Source organism: Erythrolamprus reginae, chromosome 8, assembly GCF_031021105.1.
Source record: "Erythrolamprus reginae isolate rEryReg1 chromosome 8, rEryReg1.hap1, whole genome shotgun sequence".
In the NCBI taxonomy this organism is placed as follows: Eukaryota; Metazoa; Chordata; class Lepidosauria; order Squamata; family Dipsadidae; genus Erythrolamprus; species Erythrolamprus reginae.
This window is the reverse complement of record NC_091957.1, coordinates 39,701,324-39,726,972: the sequence shown is the minus strand read 5'-3', so window position 1 is coordinate 39,726,972 and position 25,649 is coordinate 39,701,324. Positions and strand designations below refer to the sequence as shown.

At 42.7% G+C, this 25,649-nt stretch overlaps 1 protein-coding gene across 1 annotated transcript in view; it reads right to left on the bottom strand.

Annotated features, from left to right (window-relative positions):
* The window catches only part of TENM1 (teneurin transmembrane protein 1), a 572,994-nt gene that overhangs the window by 418,750 nt on the left and 128,595 nt on the right, over window positions 1-25,649 (bottom strand). Inside the window, exon 2 of the mRNA XM_070759727.1 lies at window positions 6,899-7,165. Coding sequence (XP_070615828.1) covers window positions 6,899-7,109 — 211 coding nt within the window. The 5' untranslated portion in view covers window positions 7,110-7,165. The remainder of the gene's footprint in view (window positions 1-6,898; window positions 7,166-25,649) is intronic.

Sequence of the window (25,649 nt, the reverse complement as noted above, 5' to 3'; positions counted from 1 at the left end):
AGACTTATACTGTATACCACTTTGTGCTTTACAGTCCACTCAAAGCGTTTTTACAGAGTCAGCCTCTTGCCTCCAACAATCTGGGTCCTCATTTTACTGACCTCGGAATGATGGAAGGCTGAGTCAACCTTGAGCCTGGTGAGATTTGATCCGCCGAATTTCAGCTAAATTAGCATTCAGCTGAAGTAGCCTGCAGTGCTGCACTCTAACCACTGCGCCACTTCGGCGTGATCCCCTTTTGCAATCTTCTGACAAACAAAGTCCAACAGGGAAGCCAGATTCAGTTAACAACCATGTTACTAACCTAATAACTACAGTGATTTGTTTAATCACTGTGGCAAGAAAGGTTGCACAATGGTGTAAAATGAACTTAACATTTGTCTCATTGGGCAACAGAAATGTTGGTTTTGATTGTGGTCTTAAGTCAAGGACTACAGGCAGAAATTTATAAGAGCCTCGGTGGCACAGTGGTTAGAATGCAGTACTGCAAGCTACTTCTGCTCATCACCGGTTGCCAGCAGTTTGGCAGATCGAATCTCAGTAGGCTCAAGGTTGACTCAGCCTTTCATCCTTCCGAGGTTGGTAAAATGAAGACCCAGATTGTTGGGGGCAAGATGCTGACTCTCTGTAAACCACTTAGAGAGGGCTGTAAAGCAGTGTGAAGGGGTATATAAGTCTAAATGCGATTGCTAATGCTATTGCTATCTTCTTTCTGTGGGAGTCTGTCTTGCCCCTCTTTGCTCTATTGTGCCTTCTACGGGTAGATCTGACTTCTCACCCCTGCATTAAAGCTTGTCCAACTCTAACCTAGGTTGATCTCCCAATTATGGAGTGCAGAGAAAACTTCCTTTCTCCTTGATCAAACTCCTAACCACCCAGATAAGGTCCCTTGGTTGCTGTCTGGCAGGCATTTCAGAATGTTTCCAGCCAGGATTTGTTGACTCTGATTGTGACCCTCCCCAACAAATTTGGCTTCTTTTTCACTTTCTCACTGGGTAGAATCAAAGCTGTTAAACTGTTTGCTGGCTGCTTGTGGGGCACTGTGCCTGGTTTCACCTCTTAGCATTACTAATGTTCCCAGCAATTAGAATAACAGAAGAGAAGAACAGAGTTGAAAGGGTCTTCCGAGGTCTTCTAGTCCAACCCCTGCACATGCTCACTCTCACACACAAGCACACACAAATCTTTTCTTGTTAACAATCTGTCTGGAAGGCTTTCTTCTTTGGCTGATGTTTTTTGTGTGTGTCTGTACTACTACTACTACTAGTAGTAGTAGTAGTAGTAGTAGTAATAGTAGATGATTTTAAGTACGGTGTGTGTACTTTCACTTTAGCTGGGTGAAAGACTCAGCTGATGAGAGGGGAAGAAGGAACTTGGGGCTCAATGCTATAATGCTCTTTTTTTATACCACTCTACTACTAATTTGGAGACAATTATCAAATACAACTGGCAATTCCTAATGTTTGAAGTCAGGGTCACAACATCTGTTGAGGGTGGGATTTGGTTATCCAGTGTGATTTAAATGTTTGTATATGTGTGTAAGAGAGTTGCTGAGTGTTACATATCTAAGGGCTGTTCTGCTAAAAAAACGATGAGTTCTCCATCTTATTTTCTTTGTTTTGGAAAGCAATTCTGAATTTGAGTCCAGAATTACTTCCTGCTGTATGTTTCTGGATAAATGCACAAATCCAAGAAACAGAATAACTATCCATGTGTGTGATGTATAACTAAGCCTTCTTTCCTCTGCTCGCTTTGTATAAATGAGCTAACTATCCGAACCAGCCACTCCTAAATCCTGGTGAATTTTATAGATAACCCATTTAAACTTTAGCTGTGTATCAATAGGTATGTATTCTCTCCTCTCCTCTCTCTTTCGCTCTCTTGCTCGCTCACTCACAAATACAACCAAATATACATATTTTTAAAAAATCAACTGGCCTTCTATTTATTCCTCCAAACACTGTATTCATTAGCTTGATTGGTAAACTACCCAGCTGTTGTTGTTTGTTGTTTTGATATACTGTAGTGCTACTTATTCACTATTCAATTTAGCAATGTACTGAATACACATTAATTTATTATTCTTTTGTTTAAAGTGCCAATTCATAACCACGCTTACTCAATAATATTCCTATTCATTGGTGCTCCAATACAAAAAAAAAAAGTCAGATTATAAAATTAATTTCATCAGGATAACATGCTTCCAGTGTATAATTATTTGATAATATCAAAATCCATTCCCTCTGCACTCTGCTCCAAATTATTTGGTTATTCATTCGTTTATTAATGCTAGATCAGTATCTCAGCTCAAGATATCAAATTAACACTTCACTGAAGAGGAGGGGGAATCAAATCAGTATTTCTTCCATTATTGGTTTGAAATATTACGATATTAAAAAAAAAGAAAGTTATCTACAACTTTGCAATCCTCTTAACCTTATTAAAAATCTGTTCTGTTGCCCCCATTTACATACAAGGGATGTTTATTTTTATGTTGTGGTTAGCTCTGGCCAAGCTCCTGCCCCAAGGACTGTGGGTGTGGGGGAGACATCCACATGCTGCAGGCCTGTTTTGCCCCCGGTGGAATCTGATGATGAAGGCTCCTCTGACCAAGAAGACATGAGTGACAGGGAGGAGGAGAGTGTGGCAGACAGCTCAGAAGGAGATCAATTATCTAGCTCCTCCTTGAATTCAGAACAAGAGTTAATGATACAGCCACGCATGCAGAGAGCAACAACTGAGAGATTATTATCAAAGAAAATGAGGCCACCTGTGGTTGGGTGGGGCTGTGGTCATTAGTGAGGCAGCAGCCTGTGGGTTTGGCCATTATGGAGGATTATCTGATTGTTGTGTTTCATGACTGCTTTACTGACTTCGACCTTTGTGTACTGATTTTTCCCCGTTTTGAAATTAAACCAGAGCAAAGTGTGTTTCACTTTGTGAAAGAAGAAGGACTGTGAATTGCCTCACAACTGCAAGCTAAGTATCACAGAACTGATAAGGGACTTGTACCAATTACCAGTTTGTTTGGAGACAAGTGCTCTTTGCTATACCAAAAGAGGGCTTAGGTTAAGTGAATTTTCATTATAAAGAACATTGTTTTGAATTTTCAAACGTGTGTGTGTCTGTGAATTTTCGGGAGGAGTCTACCAGAGAGCCCGACAGAACATTTTTATATACTATTTTCAACTGACTTCCTATTCTTTTCTATTCTGTCGTACAACTCCCAAAGTCCTCAGATTTGAGTGGGCTTCTAAAACTGCAAAATAATTAAATATGCAAATCTGATAAGAAAAGCCCTAAATGGCTTAGGACCAAATTACCTTCGGGACCATCTTCTGCCTCATGTATCTCAGCGGCAAGTTAGGTCCCACAGAGTCGGCCTTGTCCAGGCCCCGTCGGCCAGACAATATCAGCTGGTGAGACCTAGGGAAAGAGCCTTCTCTGTGGCGGCCCCAGCCCTCTGGAACAAACTCCCTCCAGAGATACTTACCGCCCCCTCCCAATTGGTCTTTCGTAAAACCCTGAATTTACATATAATTTAAAGGAAAAATTCTTCCCCTCTCCCGTTTATTTGTATTCATTCAATCTTAGTTTCCTTCCCCAGTGATAAGTTTCTGACAAAAGCTTCTGCAGAGCTGCAATTTATGGTGCATTGAGCACTCCAGAAAAAAAACAAAACAAAAACCAACCAGTATTTGATTTTCTGCAACACTTGTATAGAATGTTAACTTAAATAATGGTCTCCCAATAAATCTATTCTGTATCCAGTGTCATTTTTTTTTTTTAAAAAAAGGTGCCGACAAACAAATGTGATAGAAATCAGCTAGGAAAACAAACCAAAAAATCCAATCCTCTTTTTTTAGAAACACATTTTCAATGTTTTCTCAAAACAGAAGATGAGATACCAAAATCTCTTTCGAGTTGAGAGTGTAAATTAAACAGAATTGGAAAAGTATCATGCCAAAAGCATTTCAATATTGGTGGCAGCAGAGCCTTAGGTAGAAAGTCCCTACAGAGAGTAGGAAGGACAGCTCGCTTCCTGTTATTCAGGTTACTGCTTACAAGCGCGATGTGCTTAGAGCTCAAAGCATTGTTAGAGATTCCACACACCCAATTCATGGTCTGTTTCTGTTGCTCTTGTGAGGGGACAGGTGTGCATGTGAGAGTTTGGTGATTTTTTGCTTCTGCGCATGCGCGGAAGCAAAAAAAAAAGCCAAAATCTTGCGCGCATGAGCATTTCCCACAAGATTTTGCTTCCTACGGATGCGCAGAAGCAAAAAAAGCCAAAATCTTGCGCGCATGAGCATTCCCCACAAGATTTTGCTTCCTACGGATGCGCAGAAGCAAAAAAAGCCAAACTCTTGCACGCATGTGCATTCTCCACAAGATTTTGCTTCCTATGGATGCATGGAAGCAAAAAAAAAAGCCAAATTCCTGCGCGCATTTGCATTCCCCATAAGATTTTGCTTCCAATGGATGCGCAGAAGCAAAAATACGCTGAAACATGCGTGTGCACACGGGAAAAGCGAAGCTGCACATGCAATGCACCGGTGGCAGCAGTAAGGAGAATCTGCCCATGGATAATATGACTGGTAAGATCCTAGTCCTAACGTAAGAAGCCTTGAGGACTAGTAAACCACATGGTGTTCTGTCTGGGTTCCCCCAGACCTCAACACCAACTGGAAAAAACAGCCAGACACTCTGGTAAAAGCCAAAAGTATTTTATAACTTGAAAAAATAAGCACAGAGGAAAACCTGTTCTTCCCAACAGACAGGCTATAAGACGTTACAGCAGGGTCCTGATGTCCAGACAATACACCAAGCTTCTTGCTGGCACCCCCCCCCCCCCCAAGGTTTCAATAGTCAAAGGCACAAACCAGGATTCCAAGACGCCAAAGTTCACAGCCAGGTCCCACGACTCTCAAAGATAAAACTCCACAAGCCAGGAAGGGTGGGTCTGCCTTTTAGCCTTTCCCAAGAGCACCACACCCAAACCCAGCTGTTGCCACTTTAATGCTGAAAGTACTTAGCCAATTGATTCCGTCTCTGAGTAGCTCTTCTTTGTCGCAGATCAATTATGGCTTGTGCATTTTCCTCTAAGGAATCCAGGCTGCTTGCTGGGGAGAGCTCCCCCTGGTGGGACTCTGGCTGACCTCCCTCTTCTTCAGCCTGGGATTCCTCCTCGTCGTCTGTCTGCACCTCCTGTTCCTCAGCCTCTCTCTCTGAGCTGGAAACCGACAGAAGATCAGCCGTTCCCGGAGGGGCCTCAGACGGAACCACAACACATGGAATCATGGGGTTGGAAAGAATTTCAAAGGTCCAACCTCCTGCTCAAGTCAGGAGGTCTTATACCCTCCTGATCAGATGGTTGTCCAGTCTATTTTTGAAAATGAATGAACAGGAGCGAAGCTTTTCCACTGAACATTAGTAAGCACGTCAGGAGTTTCGTGAGCAGGCTGTAGATGTCCTCAAAAAAACATCAAGCAAGGAGAAGGGATGCTCAGTAGTGGGTTCTAAAACCCTTTACTACCCCTTTGCGCTCACCCCAGGCATGTGGGTGGAGCTTCCCTCTGACAGCTAACAGTTCTAAGAACCGGTCTGAACCTGGAGCAACTAACCGCTGATGCCCATTCTCAAATCAGTCGATGTGCACGGTAGAACTATCGAAATAAACTTATGTCAGAAGATAAACCAGCTTTTTGAGCTCTGAAGTTCAACAGCACCATTCCCACTTTTCTAGATAGATGCCCATGCTTCCCCATAAAGCACTGAGTTGCAACATTGTCTAAAAATGCATATGTACTATCAGGTGTGTGACACGTTCTTGCATATAACCATACTCAACTGTTTTGAAACTCATCGAAGCATGATACTCAATGCATTTTGATGTGAAAATTTTGTCCCAGTACTCATTGTTTGTTTAGAACGGTGCAGTGGCCTAGAAGTGGAGCCCTCACCTCACAATCAGGAGGCTGTGAGTTTGATCAAAGGTAGAGGCAGATGTTTCTCTCTTGAGCATGATGAGTATATATCTGCTTGAATATAACTCTGCATTGGCAACAAGAAAAGCTTCCGGCTAGTAAACCCTCAGCTTCATTCAGTTGCCCAGATTACACCCCACAAGGGATTATGGGGTCATTAAAAGAGGATGAAGACTCATTGTTTGTTTAGTATTCAACACATGGACAACTCAAGAACTTGTCAATGTTGGCTGTCTTGTGACTCACTGTTTTATTAGTGAAAGTGAACACAAGAACAAGGGGACACAATCTGAACTTAGTTGGGGGAAAGATCAAAAGCAACATGAGAAAATATTATTTCACTGAATGAGTAGTAGATCCTTGGAACAAACTTCCAGCAGACGTGGTTGGTAAATCCACAGTAACTGAATTTAAACATGCCTGGGATAAACATACTGTATATCCATCCTAAGATAAAATTCAGGAAATAGTATAAGGGCAGACTAGATGGACCATGAGGTCTTTTTCTGCCGTCAGTCTTCTATGTTTCTATGTTTCTATTAGATTAGATTAGATTTATTGGATTTATATGCCGCCTCTCTCCGTAGACTCGGGGCGGCTCACAACAATGGTAAAAAACAATACATAGTAAGAAATCTAATATTTAGCAATCTAAATTACAGTTTTAGGTTAAAAAATCCAAAAGAAACCCCAATATATAAAAAACAAGCACACAGTCGAATCATACAGAGAAACTACATGGGCAAGGGGGAGATGTTTCAATTCCCCCATGCCTTCCTTATGAGAAACAATTGTTTGGTATTCATTATTTTTGGTACTCAATATACCTCCCAGAACCAATTAGTGATGAGTACTGAGGTACCACTGTACAAGAAGAAAAGCTATTGAGACATGCAACAAATGGTTCAATGTACCTTGAGTGGATTCATCAACTCCTTTTCCTGCTCGGTTATGGCTGTTGTAATTGAGTCTGAGATCTTGTCCAAATTCATTCAGGGTTTCTCTCGACTCGTAGGACTGTCTTGCTTTTCTCCCATCCTCACTTTCATCTGAAGAGCTCGTATAAGCTAGATCCATTTCAGCTTTGGATAGGGGCTGGTAAGGTTTACAGTCCATTTGCTCCATTTTTGATCCAGTAAGGTCATGAAAACAACAGAGTAAGGCTTCTTAAAATTATTCACCTGGAAGAGACCAAAAACAGTGTTAAGTCTCAAGTGATTTTTGTTTATTTAACTCAATTTTGAGGCTGCCCAACTCCTCATTGACTAAGGGCAGATTACAATTAAAAATCAATATAGAAAGCATATACGGAATACAATGATACCTCGTCTTACAAATGCCTCGTCATACAAACTTTTCGAGATACAAACCCGGGGTTTAAGATTTTTTTGCCTCTTCTTACAAACTATTTTCACCTTACAAACCCACCACCGCTGCTGGGATGCCCTGCCTCCGGACTTCCGTTGCCAGGGAAGCACCCGTTTTTGCGCTTATGGGATTCCCCTGAGGCTCCCCTCCATGGGAAAACCAACCTCCACACTTCCGTGTTTTTGTGATGCTGCAGGGGAATCCCAGCAGGGGAATCCCAGCAGCGCAAAAATGGGTGCTTCGCTGGCAATGGAAGTCCGGAGGTTGGGTTTCCCAGTGAGGGGAGCCTCCATGAAATTGCAGCATCGCAAAAACACAGAGGTCCGGAGGTGGGATTTTGAGGACTTTGGTGTTTTTGCGATGCTGCGATTTCACTGATGCTCCCTTCGTTGGGAAACCCCATCTCCGGACTTCCGTTGCCAGCGAAGCACTCGTTTTGGTGATGCTGTGATTCCCCTGCTGTGATTTCCCTGCAGCATGGCAAAAACACAGAAGTCCAGAGGTGGGGTTTCCCATGGAGGGGAGCCTTGGGGGAATCCCAGCAGCGCAAAAATGGGCGCTTTGGCTGGCAAAAGGGGTGAATTTTGGGCTTGCACGCATTAATTGCTTTTCCATTGATTCCTATGGGAAACATTGTTCCGTCTTACAAACTTTTCACCTTAAGAACCTCGTCCTGGAACCAATTAAGTTTGTAAGACAAGGTATCACTGTATATCATAACCAGGAAATTACATTTCTCTAATTTAAAAAATCAAAATCACAGGCACTCTGCAACCCTTTGGAACCAACTCCCCCCAGATATCAGAGTTGCCCCCACCCTCCTAGCCTTTCGTAAGCTCCTTAAAACCCACCTCTGTCGTCAGGCATGGGGGAATTGACATGTTCCTTCCCCCTAGGCTTATAAAATTTATGCATGGTACGCTAGTGTGTATGATTGGTTTTAACTTGTGGAGTTTTTTTAAATTAATTTAAATATTGGATTTGTCTTACATTGTATTGCTATTGCTGTGAGCCGCCCCGAGTCTGCGGAGAGGGGCGGCATACAAATCTGATTAAACTTAAACTTAAACTATCTTATCCCAAAGCTTGGCAGAACCAAGGGTGTAGTTTTCATGATTTTTCTAATGATAAATGAAAGTGCCCATTCAGCTAAAGAAATACAAGAAGATAACAGTGCGTAGAAATAATATAGCTTTTAATTATTAGGAAAGAAACAATATCAGTAAAACACCCTCCACTAGAAAATGACTAAAACGAATTAATGTTATAACAAACCGATAATGGCCCACTTTGGTTTCCCATTGTAAGCTTCATAAACCATGTTTAATGGAACTAGAAATGAGTTTCTCTAGCAATGTTTGTATCCCCAAAGTAATTTATGTGGTACGTGTCAGGTACAAAGAATCAGGACCATTCATACAATTTCAGCATGGAAGATTTATTTAAACCTGCAGACAAGAATCCGATCTACTAAAATCCCATACTAAATTGGCATCAGATAATGGTCAATGAAATTCAAGAAGGGTTGGACACTACTAGAATTGACTTCATTTTGACACTGGGGGAAGGGAATGGCTCCTATGCATTGAAACCAAAGATACAGATTCCCATTTTATAAATTGGCATATTTATAATATTTAGTACATTAAAAAGATAACTCACATCAAGTGACATCAAGTAACATACTTTTTTCTTATTTATTTCATATTCTTAGTGAATTAATTTTTATAATCATTCAATCTCTCTTCTCTCTCTCTCTCTCTCTCTCACACACACACACACAAAACATGTAACCCATGTTCACATATCATTCAGATACATGTCTTGTTTAACCAGAGTTCAGTGAATTGGCATATTTATAATATTTAGTACATTAAAAAGATAACTCACGTCAAGTGACATCAAGTAACATACTTTTTCTTATTTATTTCATATTCTTAGTGAATTAATTTTTATAATCATTCAATCTCTCTTCTCTCTCTCTCTCTCTCTCTCACACACACACACACACACACACACACACACACACACACACAAAACATGTAACCCATGTTCACATATCATTCAGATACATGTCTTGTTTAACCAGAGTTCAGTGAAAAAATTGTCTCTTTTAGGGAGGAAAGTATTTCTTATACTCTGAAAAATACAGTATATATGTCAAGAAAAAAAGGAGAAAAATCATACTATTTCAGTTTAAAGCCTAATTTACAGTATATAAAGGGCAAAAACTTTAATCTATCCTAATCACTGGCAAAATTTGCATTATTTTTAATGTCCTTCCTGCATATATTCCTGCACTAAATGAAAGTTATTAGGGGAAAACAAGATTATTTATGGAATACATTTTTAAGTTTGAAGGTGGAAGGAAGGTAGAGGGGAGGGAAGGAAAGATAGAATCAGAAGGAGAAAGGAAAGGAGAACAGAAGAAAAAAGAAAGAAAGAAAGAAAGAAAGAAAGAAAGAAAGATATATGTCTACCAGATCAAATCAGTGCACTACAACAAGAAGGCTTCTTCATTCTACACATTGTTTCATTTGTATAGGTATAGGATCTTTTCTTTATCTTGTTTTTGTGGGGGGGGGGGATGCTTCTTTTCCTTTTGAAATACTGATTTATACTGTAAAAATTAACCAAGTGCAATACAGTAGTTGCCAAAGCCCAAGACAAGGAGAGAGGGAAGCAAATTCCAGTTGAATATTGGCCCAGAAATTTAAGAATCAGCTTCAATTTATAGTCACCTGCTGAGAATGCCCAGATAAGCAGGGGTTAATACCAGACAATCAAGGAGTAAATAATACCCTAATCAAGGAACAACCAATTTAGGCAAGCAATCAAGCAATAAGCAACAATCCAATCCAAAAACTACCAAGGAGAAAACATCATTCCCACCAGCACTGATAAAGCAAGCCACTACGGTAGTATATAAAGAGACAGCAAACCTCATTCTCTTCCAGTATGTTACCTAGTGGGGCAATGAAATGACTACAAGAAAACAACCAACCTCAAAGAGCATCAAAGACTCCACATTTTAATCCTGAGCTGTTCTTTAGTTTATTCCTACCTAGAGCAGAGATTTGGACTTGATGAATTAAATTGCCTTTCTAATGCTTTGATGCTGTATCAACTTTAAGGAATGCCAAAGCAAAGCAGAAAAAAATCTGATTCTTTACTAGAAAATTATGACTCACAAAGGTGAGACAAAAGTTCTTTTTTCTAGACCTGCTGCCTTGAGTTTATTGGCATTATAAAGCAAAAACACCTGGAGGGACCTAGGATGTCACCCCAACATACATTTAGAGATAGTGGCGTCCTTGCTACTCTCTGAGCTTGGTGGTTTTCCTTGCAGATGTTTTATTACCAACCTAGGTAACATTATCAGTGCTAGAAGAGAATGGGGTTTGCTGTTTTTTATATATACTAGTAGTGGGTTGCCCTGTCAGTGTTGGGAGAAGTGATCATGGTGTTACCTTGATTTAGACTGTTATTTACAGCTAGCTTCATAAACTATGAAGGTACTTCTGGTCTATATGAAGGTTTCACTTCAGAGAATCCACAACTCATCAGAAAAAGGGAGATACATAATTGGCATCTATGCTTCCACCTTCTCCAACCATATGTAGAAATAGAGAGAAACATTTAGGAACTTGAGAGTGAAGGTTTAAATGATTTTCCAGTCGTTTTAATATACACTGCTCAAAAAAAATAAAGGGAACACTTAAAAAACGGAATATAACTTCAAGTAAATCAAACTTCTGTGAAATCAAGCTGTCCACTTAGGAAGCAACGCTGATTGACAGTCAATTTCACATGCTGTTGTGCAAATGGAATACTTGTGCAAATGGAATATTCAATGAGAATATTTCATTCATTCAGATCTAGGATGTGTAATTTGAGTGTTCCCTTTATTTTTTTTTGAGCAGTATATTTTGACAATTAACATGGGCATTGCCTACAGCAGTGACTTTCAACCTTTTTTGAGCCATGGCACATTTTTTACATTTATGAAACCCTGGGGCACATTGAGAGGGCGGGGTGGGGGGGTGGGTGCTAAAAAAAGTTTGGACAAAAAAATTCTCTCTCTCTTTCTCCCTTTCGCATTATTTCTCTCCCCCTCCCTCTTCCTCTCCCTCTTTCTCTCTCTCCATCCCTCTTTCTCTTCCTTCCTTCCTCTTTTTTGCTCTCTCTCTCCCTCCCTCCCTCTATGTCTTTCTCTCTCTCTCCTTCCCTCCCTCTGTTTCTCTCTCTCTCTTGCTTGCTTTCTCTCTTGCTTTCTTTTTCTTGTTCTCTTTCTCTCTCTCTCTTGTTCTCTTTATCTCTTGCTTTCTTTCTCTCTCTCTCTCTCTTGCTTTCTTTCTCTCTCTTCCTTCCTTTCTTTCTTTCTCTGAGCTTCGCGGCACACCTGATCATGTCTCACGGCACACTAGTGTGCCCCGGCACACTGGTTGAAAAACACTGGCCTACAGAGTGCATTTTGTGTGTTTCCCAAAAATTCACTGTTGTGTGCCGGAGTTCTATTTTCACTACTTCTTCTTTTTAACAAAAGCCATAACTCTTCTATCATTGTGACAGTATGACACAAAACTCCAGGTTCCAGAAATTAGAATTGACCCATTAATTTAAAAAATGGCAGTTGGGTATTAGCCCTTGAAGAGAATACAAAAGTGATCGTGATGGAGAATTAAAGACAGTTCTAAGCAAGACACAGAGTGTTTAAGTAGAAAATTATTGCCTGAATTTTTTCCAGCCTATCATCAAAGCAAGTGGGGTGTAATCATCTAAACAATTAGCCCCAATTTTCTTCCCCAAAACCTGTTAACTCCCTTTAATGAGTTTAGGATTAAAACTGGCACATTTTGTGCTTAAGTACCTTAGAAACAAACCCCTTGCCTGGGATAATCTATGGTTTCCAACAGACAAAATATATGAGAAAGAATCAATTGAAATATTTCCAAGAATAGATTCAGTGACAGAATTTTAAAAAGGAGCAAGCTGAGACGAGGAATTTTGCTATTTGATGGGGAGGAAGAACAGGAAACGACAGAGCACAGCACCCCAATCTGTTTGAAATGCCCAATATTTTTCCCAATCCTAACAGCAAAAGCACAAATGATAGCACATTAATCTGTTGCCTTGACACTGGGGACTTGTTCTGTTCGGGTCGTATGTGACCCGAAGCCAAGTTTGAGTCCCTGTAAAAAATTTTCCCTGCATATCTGAAACTTGAAATTTCATGACTTTTCATCATTTCAGGGGTTCTCTCTATGAGAATTTTTTTTGGGGGGTGGGGGGTTTCTTTCTTGCTGAAAAACAAAAAGTCACACTTGTTGTGTTCCCGGGTCACCCTGACCCGGACCGAAAACTCTTCATTTGAAGTGCTTATGTTTGGTCAATTTGAATACTTTTTTCACTTGGAAAGTAGTCCGAACATTTCTGCACACAATGATATGAAAATTGAAATGAAAAAAGTAATTCTTATTGGTTTATTTTGCTGATAGAATGCATGCCCCCCCCCCCCGTTTTTGTGAAATATTTTTCAATTTATGGATAGTTTTGCTTGTAAAAACACGGGGGGAGGCACATTTATGTGTAAAATAAACCAATAAGGATTAATTTTTTCAGTTCAATTTTCATTCCATTGTGTGCAGAAATGTTCAAACTTGTTTCCAGGTGAAAAAAGCTTTCAAAAAGACCAAATATAAGTACCTAAAATGATCAATTTGCAGTCTGGGTCAAATAGACCCGGGAACATAAGATTAGGGAGTTTTCTTGAACTGAGCAGCAGGGTTAAGATAACCCAGGTCTGCTACTCTCTCTGACTATTGGTTCAGCTTTGAAGGAATCCCAAGATGTGAAACATGAGATATGCTCCAGCTCATGGAGCATGAGCTGAGGGATGAAGATGGACAGCTGGTCAAAATAGGTCATCTCTATTAAACAAGACAGAAAATATTCTGGAAGCAGCTTGACATCCATGCTGAGTTTTATTATTCCGCTAATGTTGCAGATATTTGTAACTTCTGCCAAACCAAGAAAACTTGAACTCTTCTCCTTTTTTAAAATTAATTATTCTTGCCTGGAGGTAGATTAATGAATGCATAATACTGAGACATGTTGCATAAATGAAATGGCAATATGTTGCTTGGATTCTTAAGTACATTTTGATGACACCAGTTACACAAAAACAGAGGACATTTAGATGCAATATGGATTTGATGCACTATCCTCGGAGGGTGCTCGGAGTCATAAAGCACTAGGCGGATAACACATTCACATATGTAGATTTTTTTTTAATCTTGATGTTTGGCAATATAGAGAACCTCTATTTTAATATTAAACTTCCATCTAACAGGAAGAATGGAACCAAGATGGAATTTGATTTTGGCTTGTAGGTCAATTAAAACAGACTTCCTTTTAATTCAATTGCATTTGGCAGAAAAACCCCAGGGAATTAAACAGGCTCACACAAAAATGAATAAGACGTAGAAATGTTTTCTTTTTAAGGATATAATAATAATAATAATAATAATAATAATAATAATAATAATAATAATAATCAGCAGAAGAAGAAAAAGAAGAAGAAAAAGAAGAAGAAGAAGAAGAAGAAGAAGAAGAAGAAGAAGAAGAAGAAGAAGAACAGCAGCAGCAGCAACAACAACAACAACAGCAACAACAACAGAGTTGGAAGTGACCTTGGAGGTCTTCTAGTCCAACCTCCTGCTTAAGCAGGAAACCCTACACTACTTCAGACCGATGATTATCCAACATCTTCTCTAAAACTTCCAGTGTTGGAGCATTCACTACTTCTGGAGGCAAGCTGTTCCACTGATAAATTGTTCTAACTGTCAGGAAATTTCTCCTTAGTATGAAAGTAGCATATGATTAGGTTGCCAAAATCCTACAGATATTTTTTACAGATGGAAGGGACCTTGCAGGTCATCCAGTGCAACCCACTGCCCCAGCAGGAGACCCTACATCTTCCTCTACCTAGGATCAAAGTCACAACCTCCTGATAGTGAGGCAAGAGCTCCACCTCTAGACCACAGCAACTGGATGACCGGATGATTTTTGCTGAACTCTGTTGTGGGAGTTAGGCTTGACTATAGCCAAGTTCTCAGGTTGTACAGCAATTATTATCAACCCTATAAATTATTTTATGAAGTGAACATACCTGGTAATATAAGGTACCTATTTTAAACATAAGTATAGGATACAGGGTTTGGATAAATGCCATACGTCAAGCGTTAAGCAATTGCTGCTCAGTAGGAAGTCAGTCAAGCAAAAATCTTAACAAGTACCATACTTATCCCTAAAGCAGATTGGTGCAATGGTTAAGGCAGCAGGCTACAAACTGGTAGAGTATAAGTTCTGCCTTAGGGAACAAGCAATCACAAACCCATCCCAAAATGTTGCCAAGGATGTAGCAAGGATTTGTCAATGATATTTCTAGTTAGTCAACACCTATTCGAAAGTGCTGTTTCCAAAAGGCAACTGGATTTTCTTGATATTTTTTTCCCTTTTGAAAAACAATATCACTTCTTGGGATTGTAGTTCCCCATCTATTTAGAGTCGGATTCAGGTGACTTGAGGATACAGATAAACCCCCAAGTGGCCTCCAATAGTCTTAGAGTGCTAATAACCAGGTGACTGCAGATAACATTCTGTAAATCCTTCCATTCTTCGCCAATCAATTAAAACTGAAGAAGCTTCTTGGATGGGAAGCAAAACTTTTTCAAAAGTTAAAAAAAAAACCAAGAAACTCTATTTGCCTTTTGAAAAAAAAAAGCTTTCAGATAACCATAAACTGGATGATTGAGAATCTTCATAGACACCGACTTGAAGCCTGGAAAAAATTAAACTCATATCAAACTAGCGTTGTGCAATCCAAAGGACAAATACAGTAGCCAGGTGCCAAATCACAATTTTAAATGGGCTAGAAGGAATATTTAAAGAGCAATTAAAATGACTGGATTTCCATCCAGTCTGAATGTGTTTCAATGTAATCAAATTTCGTGTCTGGCACTCCTCATACATTGCCTATTTGGGAGAGTGGTCTCTTCCAGCAGTTTTATGATTGCAAGTTACATACAGCCATGTACTGGCTGACATCTTGCCAATATCTTATTTATTTGACTGCTACAATTTGGAATCATACAATGGACTGACAAAACAAGCAAACTCCTGTCTAAAATAGAACATCTTTGAATGAAAAGGACATCTGCGATTTCAATCTATGGGGGTTCTCCAGGCAGAAGCTCGTAGTTGGAATTCTCTGAAGCTAGCCATGGATGCTAATGTATTGTGCTAGTTGCAGATGTTAGCATCTATTGTGTGCACTTCATATATAGATAAATCTTAGAAACATAGAAACATAGAAGACTGACGGCAGAAAAAGACCTCATGGTCCATCTAGTCTGCCCTTATACTATTTCCTGTATTTTATCTTAGGATGGATATATGTTTATCCCAGGCATGTTTAAATTCAGTTACTGTGGATTTACCAACCACGTCTGCTGGAAGTTTGTTCCAAGGATCTACTACTCTTTCAGTAAAATAATATTTTCTCACGTTGCTTTTGATCTTTCCCCCAACTAACTTCAGATTGTGTCCCCTTGTTCTTGTGTTCACTTTCCTATTAAAAACACTTCCCTCCTGAACCTTATTTAACCCCTTAACATATTTAAATGTTTCGATCATGTCTCCCCTTTTCCTTCTGTCCTCCAGACTATACAGATTGAGTTCATTAAGTCTTTCCTGATACGTTTTATGCTTAAGACCTTCCACCATTCTTGTAGCCCATCTTTGGACCCGTTCAATTTTGTCAATATCTTTTTGTAGGTGAGGTCTCCAGAACTGAACACAGTCCTCCAAATGTGGTCTCACCAGCGCTCTATATAAGGGGATCACAATCTCCCTCTTCCTGCTTGTTATACCTCTAGCTATGCAGCCAAGCATCCTACTTGCTTTTCCTACCGCCCGACCACACTGCTCACCCATTTTGAGACTGTCAGAAATCACTACCCCTAAATCCTTCTCTTCTGAAGTTTTTGCTAACACAGAACTGCCAATGCAATACTCAGATTGAGGATTCCTTTTCCCCAAGTGCATTATTTTACATTTGGAAACATTAAACTGCAGTTTCCATTGCTTTGACCATTTATCTAGTAAAGCTAAATCACTTATTTTAATAAAGTAAGAATGGTATTTTAACATCACACCTTTAAAGGCAAATTCCAAATTATCATTTTCTCAGAGCTGTCATTATTATGGATGTCTATGAAGATTCAATTCTGGGAATTGAAGTCCATAAGTCTTAAAAGTTGCCAAGTTTGAAAACCTCTGATTCGGTCATGGTTGTCCCAAGGATGTTTTTTTCCCAAAAGGCATCTGGCCTTTTGGGTTTTTTTTTCTTTGAAAACATTTTACTTCTCATCCCAGAAGCTTCTTCAATTCTGAAGAAGCTCAGTTCAGCTTCTTGGATGAAACAGAAATCATTTTCAAGGAAAATAAAAGACCAAGTTCAGTTGCCTTTTGGAAAAAGCCCATTTGGGACATTGTTCCAGTTGTTTCACAATCTATACATTGTCACTGCTGCAATGCAGAACCGAACAGCTTTGGGATAAACAGAGGCTCCTTTTTATATCATAAAAGGCTCCTTTTTATATCGTAATTGCTAGGTGGGGACAGGAAATGGTAATCCTTCAGATGTGCCTACTCTACAATTCCTGTTAGTCCAACTCAGCTCAGGAAATGGTGATGATGGATATTAGTAAATACAGTGATCCCTCGATTATCGCGAGGGTTCCGTTCCAAGACCCCTCGCGATAATCGATTTTTCGCGATGTAGGGTTGCGGAAGTAAAAAACACCATCTGTGCATGCCCGCCCTTTTTTTCATGGCCACGCATGCGCAGATGGTGGAGTTTGCATGGGCGGCGGGGAAGACCCAGGGAAGGTTCCTTCGGCCGCCCAGCAGCTGATCTGCTTGGCAGTGCAGCAGCAGCGAGCAGACGAAGATCGGGGTTTCCCCTTTGCGTGGGCGGCGGGGGAACCCCGATCTTCGTCTGCTCGCTGCTGCTGCGGCCGCCCAGCAGCTGATCTGCTCGGCAGCGCAGCAGCAGCGAGCAGACGAAGATCGGGGTTTCCCCTTTGCGTGGGCGGCGGGGAAACCCCGATCTTCGTCTGCTCGCTGCTGCTGCGGCCGCCCAGCAGCTGATCTGCTCGGCAGCGCAGCAGCAGCGAGCAGACGAAGATCGGGGTTTCCCCGCCGCCCAAGCAAAGGGGAAACCCCGATTCGGCTCCTCGCTGCGCTGCCGAGCAGATCAGCTGCTGGGCGGCCGAAGGAACCTTCCCTGGGTCTTCCTCGCTGATGCCCCCGCTCGCCCCGCCCGCCGCCCGCCGCCCGCCCACCACCCGCCGCCCGCCCGCCGCCCGCCGCCCGCCCACCACCCGCCGCCCGCCCGCCACCCGCCGCCCACCAGCAAGAGGGGGGAGAGATAGAGAAAGAAAGAGATGAGAGAGGGAGGAAGAGAGTGTGAGAGAGGAAGAAGCCAGATAGAGAAAGAGAGAGAGAAAGAAAGATGAAAAAGGAAGGAAGAGAGTGACGTCATCGGGTGGGAAAAATCGCGATATAGCGTTTCGCGAAGAACGAGATCGCGAAAATCGAGGGATCACTGTATAGCAATATCCAAACAGCTAATCGCTCCTTCTCAACATAGCTATTAACTTACAAAAGCAATTCTCAACATAGTCCTCAATTTATTGATACTACAATTCAGCCCAGGGTTTTATGTTATTAATTGTTGTATTTAATCATTTTATATTGTTGTTATTCTTTCTGTAAGCTGCCCTGAGTTTCTTGAGAGTGGGCATACAAATATAACAAACAAACAAACAAACAAACAAACAAACCAGTCACTAAACAAATGATTATAATTTGAGGGTTATCTGTAGATGAAAAGAAGATACTTTGTCTTAAGCATCCTTGAGGTTGGGGCCCAATGACAAAGCATGTCAGACACATCAACACACAAATGCCACAAGTTCTTTGGGTGCAGGTTGCAACCGGGATGTCAGCCTCCACACTGCCTTTTTGCTTTGGCTGCCATAGAAATGGGGAGTGGACACCATTATGTTGGAAGTGCAAAAAAGAAAGAGGCACGTTCTATCATCAATGGTGGACATGTGTACAAGCAAAAATTTTTTGGAATAAAATAACAGACTGGCTAAAAGAAATAATAAAAGAAGAATTTGAAAAAAAAAACCAGAATTATATTTATTGGGTATTTTTAATTAAAAAAATGAAAAAAGAGGTAAGATATTTAGTTATACACATATTAACAGCTGCTAGGACAGCATATGCCCAACAATGGAAAATAGATAAAGAACCAGAGGAAAAAATATAGTAATCAAAAAAATATTGGACTGTGCGGAGATGGACAGGTTGTCCAAAAAATTAGAGGGAAAGGAAGATTCAGATTATTATAAAATATGGGGGAAATATTCTGCCAGGCTACATGGACATGTTTACAGTCTGCTGAAGATCAACAGCTTCGACGGACCAGATGTGGAAGCCCAAATCCTGGTGTACCCACCTGACATCTTGGAACATGATGATTTGCCCAGGGGGGGTTATGAGGGAGGATTTAGGGATTATTCGTATATGTATTTACATGTCTTTTGCCTCAGATCTGCCAATTGGTTTCTAGACCCAATTCAAAGTGTTGGTTATGACCTATAAAGCGCTACATGGCATAGGACCAGACTACCTGCGTGACCGCCTTCTGCTGCATGAATCCCAGCGCCCGGTTAGGTCCCACATAGTTGGCCTTCTCCAGGCCCCATCAACTAAACAATGTCTTTTGGCGAGTCCTAGGGGAAGAGCCTTCTCTGTGGGCCCTCTGGAATCGTTTGGCGAGTCCTAGGGGAAGAGCCTTCTCTGTGGGCCCTCTGGAATCAACTCCTCCCAGAGATTTGCACTGCCCCCACCCTCCTTGCCTTTTGTAAGAACTTGAAAACGCACCTATGTCAGCAGGCTTGGGGTCACTACTAGCCTCTGCCCAGTAAATGTATTGAGTGTGATAGTTATGGATGTGATTGTTCGTTTTTAAATGACTAGTTTTAAGACAATTTTTAAAGTAATTATTTTAGTCTTAGAAATGTTTTATATTGTATCTTTTTGTCTGTTGTGAGCTGCCAGAGTCCATGGAGAGTCCAATAAATCAATCAATAAATAAAATTTGCCTTTATTTTGTGGCTACCAGTTCTCGTCTAGTAACAGTACTCTTCTCTATCAACATGGAGTTGTGGGTCTTTCTCTCCTGGACTTTGAATAGAAGCACACCTGACAAGGAGTGTCAAACTCAAGCTTGGACCCGGCCAACAGAGTGCTTAGATCTGGCCTGTGGGGCCACTCTGAAAACAGTGAAGGACTAGCCCATAGTGCCTCTGCCAGAAAAAATGGAGCTCAGGAGAGCCGTGCACCTCCCGAGCTCCCATTTTGATGACAGAGGTACTTGGGCTTGTTTTCATTGGTAGGTGCTCCCAACATGAGTGATGTCTAGCTGGCCACACCCATCCTGACCATGTCCACCTGGCCCCTTGAGGACAAACACAACTCTGAAGTGGTCTTCAATGAAACTGAGTTTGACACCCCAGGGTTGCAAGATGGAAAAGGCCACAACTGAACAAGGTTATTACGCTCTTCCATCTTTTGGCTTCTTTGCAATTCCCCAAATCTCTCACCACTGGTCCTGCTAGTTTGGCTGTTAGGGATTCAGCAGCCTCTTCCCCAATAGGATATTGATTTTGTCACCAAAAGAAATACGCTTTTTAATCAGGACATCCGTTAACAGTGTTTTAAGTGCCCTTGAATTAATGGTGCCATTAAGACTCTATCTCCCAACTCTTTGTAATTTCTATCGATGCTGATTTCCGGGGGATGAAAGCTTGAAGTAATTTAGCTCGGATTCAGCCTGCCACCTTTTCTCTTTAATGTTATAAAAGAGATTCAGGTTGGCTCCCCGAGTTCTACAGAAATACACAGAGTCAGGCAGATAGAAAATGCTTCTTGAAAATCAGAATCCTTTTTGTATAGAATTCAACCGGCCGCCATCCTCCCCCTACTAACAATACAATGAGAAGCACTTGTTTTGCCCAAACTGTCCTGTCTGGGAGACAAAATGTTATTTACTTGCTTTTCTAGTCCATTGACACTCAGGGCAACTAACTAACCAACCATACAAAAATAGGATATAACACTTTTTTTAAAAAAACAGATTAAGATCAACAAGAATCCTAACATCAGTTAAAACTTGGAGAAAGAGCTGGATCCAGTCTAGGTAATAGGATAAATAGAATAGAACAGAATAAAATAGAATAGAATAGAATGCAATGGAATGGAGGAGGAGAAGGAAAATAAAATGGAATAGAGTAGGAGAATAGAATAGAATAGAATAGAATCTTTATTGGCCAAGAGTGATTGGATATGAAATTTGTCTTTGGTGCATATTATTATTATTATTATTATTATTATTATTATTATTATTATTATTATTATTATTAATTGGATTTGTATGCCGCCCCTCTCCGTAGACTTGGGGTGGCTAACAACAACGATAAAAACAGCATGTAACAATCCAATACTAAAACAACTAAAAACCCTTATTATAAAACCAAACATACACACAAACATACCATGCCTAAATTGTAAAGGCCTAGGGGGAAAAAATATCTCATTTCCCCCATGCCTGACGGCAGAGGTGGGTTTTAAGGAGCTTACGAAAGGCAAGGAGGGTGGGGGCAATTCTAATCTCTGGGGGGAGCTGGTTCCAGAGGGCCGGGGCCTCGACAGAGAAGGTTTTTCCCCTGGGTCCCACCAAACAACATTGTTTAGTTGACAGGACTCGGAGAAGATCCACTCTGTGGGACCTAACTGGTCGCTGGGATTCGTGCAGCAGAAGGCAGTCCCGGAGATAATCTGGTCTGGTGCCATGAAGGGCTTTATAGGTCATAACCAACACTTTGAATTGTGACCGGAAACTGATCGGCAACCAATGCAGACTGTGGAGTGTTGGTGTAACAGGGGAAGAGCCTTCTCTGTGGCGGCCCCAGCCCTCTGGAACCAACTCCCCCCAGAGATTAGAACTGCCCCCACCCTCCTTGCCTTTCGTAAACAACTTAAAACCCACCTCTGCCGCCAGGCATGGGGGAATTGAGATCCTCTTTCCCCCTAGGCCTTTACAATTCTATGCATGGTATGTATGTATGTATGTTTGGTTTTTATATTAATTGATTTTTAATCATCAATACCAAATTACTATTGTACACTGTTTTATTGTCGCTGTTAGCCGCCCCGAGTCTCTGGAGAGGGGCGGCATACAAATCCAATAAATAAATAAATAAATAAATAAATATTTGGAAAAGTCCATGATGGCTCTCGCAGCTGCATATGTTCCTAGTACATAGAAAGACAAGATATATTTGTCAAGAATCATGAGGTACAACACTTAATGATTGTCATAGGGTATAAATAAACAATCAGGAAACAATCAACATAAAATTGTAAAGATAATGGGGGAGAAATGCAACTTGCAAAGGTGTTCTTCTATCTCTCCCTCGAACTATGCCAGAAACATGGGGTTTGGAATAGCAGCAGCAACATCATTTGTAGACTTAAGCCAGGGAGTTTATAACAGGAGAGAGAGTCCTCTAAAGAGTCAGGCCCTTGACCAGGTGTCTCCGACGTATCTGAAGGCCACATGAAGCCATGAATATAATGTGAATAATGTGGCTTGTAAAGCTTGTAAAGATTGTAAACTTTTAACATTATTATGCAATCTTATATTATAAATCTATATTATATACAGCATTTTATACAACAGATAATATAAAAGAGCCATGGTGGCACACTGCAGTATTGCAGGCAATCTCTGCCCACAACTTGGAGTTCAATCCTGATCGGTTCAAGGTTGACTCGGCCTTCCATCCTTCCCGAGGCCAAAAAAGTGAGGACCCAGATTGTTGGGGGCAATATACTGACTTTGTAAACCACTTAGATAGGGCTGTAAAGCCCTGTGAAGTGGTCTTTCTTTCTTTCCTTCCTTCCTTCCTTCCTTCCTTCCTTCCTTCCTTCCTTCCTTCCTTCCTTCCTTCCTTCCTTCCTTCCTTCCTTACTTACTTACTTACTTACTTACTTACTTACTTATTGGATTTGTATGCCGCCCCTCTCTGTAGACTCGGGGCGGCTAACAACAATAATAAAAACAGCATGTAAATCCAATACTACAACAACTAAAAAACCCTTATTTTAAAACCAATCATACCTACAAGCAAACATACCATGCATAAATTGTAAAGGCCTAGGGGGAAAGAGTATCTCAGTTCCCCCATGCCTGACGGCAGAGGTGGGTTTTAAGGAGCTTACAAAAGGCGAGGAGGGTGGGGGCAATTCTAATCTCCGGGGGGAGTTGGTTCCAGAGGGCCGGGGCCACCACAGAGAAGGCTCTTCTCCTGGGCCCCGCCAAACGACATTGTATATAAGACTAAGTTCTATTGCTATTGCCAAGTGAGGCTCAAGACAATTCCTCAACACTCAATGAGGTCCAGGCAAGCAGTAAACACAATACAGTGATCCCTCGAGTTTCGCGATCTCGATGTTCGCTAAACGCTATATCGCGAGTTTTCAACCCGGAAGTAAACTCCACCATCTGCGCATGCGTGCCCTTCCACGCATGCGTAGATGGTGGAGTTTCCCCGCCGGGCAGAGGCTTCCCTGGGTCTTCCCCCTCTTGCCCCGGTAAGGCGCGAGCAACGGCGTGGGCGGGTGGGCGGCACACGCGCGGGGAAACCCCAGGGCCGCTTCTCAGCTGAGAAGCGGCCCCAGCAACAGCGCGGGGGGCGGGCAGCACGCGCGCGCGCGGAGGAAACCCCAGGGCCGCTTCTCAGCTGAGAAGCGGCCCCAGCAACAGCGCGGGGGGCGGGCAGCACGCGCGCGCGGGGGGGAAACCCCAGGGCCGCTTCTCAGCTGAGAAGCGGCCCCAGCAACAGCGCGGGGGGCGGGCAGCACGCGCGCGCGGGGGGGAAACCCCAGGGCCGCTTCTCAGCTGAGAAGCGGCCCCAGCAACAGCGCGGGGGGCGGGCAGCACGCGCGCGCGCGGAGGAAACCCCAGGGCCGCTTCTCAGCTGAGAAGCAGCCCCAGCAACAGCGCGGGGGGCGGGCAGCACGCGCGCGCGCGGAGGAAACCCCAGGGCCGCTTCTCAGCTGAGAAGCAGCCCCAGCAACAGCGCGGGGGGCGGGCAGCACGCGCGCGCGCGGAGGAAACCCCAGGGCCGCTTCTCAGCTGAGAAGCGGCCCCAGCAACAGCGCGGGGGGCGGGCAGCATGCGCGCGCGCGGAGGGAAACCCCAGGGCCGCTTCTCAGCTGAGAAGCGGCCCCAGCAACAGCGCGGGGGGCGGGCAGCACGCGCGCGCGCGGAGGAAACCCCAGGGCCGCTTCTCAGCTGAGAAGCAGCCCCAGCAACAGCGCGGGGGGCGGGCAGCACGACCGCGCGCGCGGAGGAAACCCCAGGGCCGCTTCTCAGCTGAGAAGCAGCCCCAGCAACAGCGCGGGGGGCGGGCAGCACGCGCGCGCGTGGAGGAAACCCCAGGGCCGCTTCTCAGCTGAGAAGCAGCCCCAGCAACAGCGCGGGGGGCGGGCAGCACGCGCGCGCGCGGAGGAAACCCCAGGGCCGCTTCTCAGCTGAGAAGCAGCCCCAGCAACAGCGCGGGGGGTGGGCAGCACGCGCGCGTGCGGAGGAAACCCCAGGGCCGCTTCTCAGCTGAGAAGCAGCCCCAGCAACAGCGCGGGGGGTGGGCAGCACGCGCGCGCGCGGAGGAAACCCCAGGGCCGCTTCTCAGCTGAGAAGCGGCCCCAGCAACAGCGCAGGGGGCGGGCGGCACGCGCGCGGACAAGCAGCAGCAGCGAGGCGGCGGGGAAACCCAATCTTCGGCTCCTCGCTGCTGCTGTGGAAATAAAAACACCATCTGCGCATGCGCAGATGGTGTTTTTACTTCCGCACCGCTACTTCGCGACAAATCGATCATCGCGAGGGGTCCTGGAACGGAACCCTCGCGATGATCGAGGGATCACTGTACTGAAGTTTAAAGCTTGTATGTTAAGAAGTCATAGAAAAAGATGTATTAGAAAGTTTTGATTTTTTAAAAAGTGGTTTTTTTTAAAAAAAAATTAGTACTTTGAAGAAAAGAAGGATGAAAAAAAAGGGTTTTCTGGTTTTTTTTCCAGTAAGAAAAGAATTTGAAAGAATGCAATAAATTTTGTAAATACAAATGGTGACAATTCACAAAGATTACTAGGTGCAAATAAAAATACTCTGTTATTTTTCACAGCAAGGAAAAGAAAGCAGAAATGGTTAATCTGATTATTTTATTCAAAGAGGGAAATATCTTCTTATCTGAATATCACTTCTGGAATTTGTGATTGTGAAGGAAAAAAATGAAACTTTGACCTTGGATTTGTTGATTAGAAAGAGTTGGTGTCAGATAGGAATGGCTAGTTATAGATTAATGTGTAAAAGCAAAAAGTTGAGTTTGGAGGGTGTTTATCTTGGACTGTGCCCCACTCCCTTTTCCTATTTTCTTCTTTGAATTTTATATAGTAAATTATTCTTTGAATTTTATATAATAAAAATAAAAATGCCAAACTTGAGAAAAAAAATGAGATCCAGGCAAGCCAAATTAGTCAGACATTCATGCACCGAGGATATTACTCAGGAGTTAAATGCTCCCTGCTCGTCTGCCTGTCAGTCGTCAGATAACTGGTTGCAAAGACCATAAGAAGAGCCCTGCTCAATCAGGCCAAAGCCCATTGAGTCCAGCATTCTGTGTCACACAGTGACCCACCAATTGTCCATGGGGTTCTTGAGCAGAAAGAGAAGACAAGACCCTCCCTTTCTGTTGACCTCCAACACATGGTACCCAAGGGAACCCTGCCTGCCTCCACCAACATAGAGGCGGCACTTGGACATCTGTTTCAATAAGGGAAGGAAGGAAGGAAGGAAGGAAGGAAGGAAGGAAAAGGAAGGAAGGAAGGAAGGAACGTAAGAACATAAGAAAGAGCCCTGCTGAATCAGACCGAAGCCCATTGAGTCCAGCATTCTGTGTCACACTGTGGCCCCCCAATTGTCCATGGGGATCTTGAGCAGAAAGAGAAGGCAAGACCCTCCCTTTCCCTTGACCCCCAACACATGGTACCCAAGGGAATCTTGCCTGCCTCAACCAACATAGAGGCGGCACTTGGACA